The sequence below is a fragment of the Penaeus chinensis genome, chromosome 22 (genome assembly GCF_019202785.1).
Source record: "Penaeus chinensis breed Huanghai No. 1 chromosome 22, ASM1920278v2, whole genome shotgun sequence".
Lineage (NCBI taxonomy): Eukaryota > Metazoa > Arthropoda > Malacostraca > Decapoda > Penaeidae > Penaeus > Penaeus chinensis.
The window spans coordinates 17,297,496-17,299,995 of NC_061840.1; the positions used below are offsets into that span (position 1 = coordinate 17,297,496).

At 45.1% G+C, this 2,500-nt stretch overlaps 1 protein-coding gene across 1 annotated transcript in view; it reads right to left on the reverse strand.

Moving 5' to 3' along the window:
* The window catches only part of LOC125036961, a 7,889-nt gene extending 5,815 nt beyond the window's left edge, over nt 1-2,074 (reverse strand). The window contains exons 1-2 of the mRNA XM_047629923.1: nt 616-2,074; nt 343-528 (exon numbers count right to left, since the gene is read on the reverse strand). Of these exons, the coding sequence (XP_047485879.1) occupies nt 343-528; nt 616-2,074 (1,645 nt within the window). The remainder of the gene's footprint in view (nt 1-342; nt 529-615) is intronic.
* Nucleotides 2,075-2,500: the final 426 nt, after the last annotated feature.

Below are 2,500 nucleotides of genomic sequence, written 5' to 3' on the forward strand. Positions count from 1 at the left end.
CGTGTTTAAGGAGCATTGAGAAAAAGATCCCAAAGAGGGTTGGGGCTAGGACGCAACCTTGCTTCACGCCGTTGCGTATGTCAAAAGGCTCAGACAAATTTCCATCAAACTGCACTGTCCCTTTCATGTTCTGGTGGAAGGATCTAACTAGACAAAGGAGCTTTGGAGGGTAGCCAATTTTAGAAAGCGCCAAGTACAGTCCCTCACGACTAACTGTGTCAAACGCTTTAGTCAGATCGACAAAAGCAAGAAATAATGGCATATTTTGCTCCCTGCATTTCTCCTGAAGCTGTCTCGATGCAAAGATCATGTCAATAGTTGATCGGCCTGCCCTGAAACCACACTGAGATTCAGGATAGACACGCTCAGCAAGATTTTGTAACCTGACAAGAAGAACTCTTGCATATACCTTGCCCACTATACTAAGGAGAGATATGCCCCTGTAATTGTTGCAGTCACTCCGTTCACCTTTATTCTTGTAGAGAGTAACTATCTTAGTATCTCTCATGTCCTGTGGCACTTCACCTTCTGCCCAGCAACAACAAAGAAGATCATAAATAGGTTAAAGGAGGACTGTCTGACACTGTTTGATTAAATCAGGAGGTATCTCATCACTTCCTGGAGCTTTACCAGGGGCAAGCTGGTCAATAGCTTTACTCAGCTCAGAGATTGTAGGCATCTCATCAAGCTCATGTAAAACACTAAGTTGCTCCATCGCAGCAAGTGCGGACTCAGAAACAGAGCTCTGCCTAGAGTATAGGACAGAATAATGCTCTTTCCAGCGATCCAACTGCTTACCCTTGTCCACAATAAGTTCTCCAGAGGAGGATTTCAAGGGGGCAGATTTGATCTGAGTAGGCCCTGTTGCAGTCTTAATGCCCTCATACATGGCTCTGATATTGCCTGTAGCAGAGGCATTTTCAATGTGCTGACTCAGCTCCATCCAGTAGTCATTGGCGCAACGCCTGACCATCTGCTTGGCCTCATTTCTGGCTTGCCGGAGCTTGTACAGATTTTCTCTACTGGGGTGCTTGTTGTACACGCACTGCATTTGCCTCTTTTTCACAATAACAGGATTAAGTATCTTAGACTTTGTCTCAAACCAGTCAGAAGACTTGGTTTTTTTTCTACCAAAGGTTGCAAGTGCACAGCTGTGCATTGCAGATTTCAAAGACTGCCATCGCTTTTCAGCTTGATCTGACTCTATGATTGAATATTCCTTTTCAAAAAGGTTTGTAAATTGTGACACAAGCACAGGATCCTGCATGTTTGCAGTGTTCAGACGAGGCTTTCCCTTAGCCTTAGAAAAGAACATCTTTTTTGGAGAGAGCTTAACTTTGCAACAAACAAGCAAATGATCAGTATCACAGTCAGCACTGTGATAAGAACGAACAACTTTGATGGAATTGAGGTTTGATCTACGAACAAGCACAAGATCAAGCTGATGCCAATGCTTGCTGCGTGGATGTCTCCAAGAAACTTTATTCTGAGGTTTAGTCTGAAAGAATGAGTTAGCAACGCAAAGATTGAGACGCGTGCAAAATTCAAGAAGTCTCTGACCATTTTCATTAACTTTGCCAACATTGAGTTTGCCTAAACAAGAAGGCCAAGCCTCGTAGTCACTACCAACACGGGCATTGAAATCGCCAAGTAGAATAACGTGGTCTTTTGGAGGAACTTTCAGAAGGGTGGCACAGAGATTTTCATAAAACTCATCTTTTGTGTCAGAGGAGGCCATGAGAGTTGGCGCGTAGACACTGATGAGTGTCACAGGGCAAGTGGTGGTGTTGAGTCTCATTGTGAGAATACGTTCAGAGCTGTTTGTTGGAGGTTCAATCATTTTCAACAGACTATTCTTCACAGCAAAGCCGACACCATGCTCCCTTCTCTCATCTTTTGGCTTACCATGCCAATAGAAGGTATAGTCTTTCTCGCGTAGGCTAGCTGCCTCTGCAAGGCGCGTCTCCTGCAGTGCAACAATGTCGACATCAAGTCTAGAGAGCTCATTGTTTATAACTGCAGTTTTTCTAAGGTCATTTATGCTTCCAAGATCAACTGAAATACCAGTAAGCATAGTCCTGACATTCCAGGTTCCCAGTTTCAGAGCTGGTCTCTGTGATTTTGAGTGAGTTTTGGCAGGTGTATTTATTAAGACTAGCTTTTCGGCTTTTGGCCTAGCCCCACACACCTAGGCGAAGCAAGCTAGAATGGCACGGGAATTCACCTAATTTACCGGGGGCTGCCCAGCTTAAGGAGGGCGGTAGATTTCCAATGGGGCGCGATGACCCCTCCCACCGACGGTAAGAGACCCCTAGCGCTCGTCATGACTGCCATTTGTCAGAGCTTATAACCGGTAAACTGCCTCTCACCCGTGTTGTAACTCCACTGAGCGTGAGCTCAGCGGACTGGAGTGTCCTCTCCAATGTTGTAAGAATGTGGATGGATGAGTGAGTGTCGAGCGGTGCCTGGGCAAAAACAAAAAATAATAACACAAAGAAAA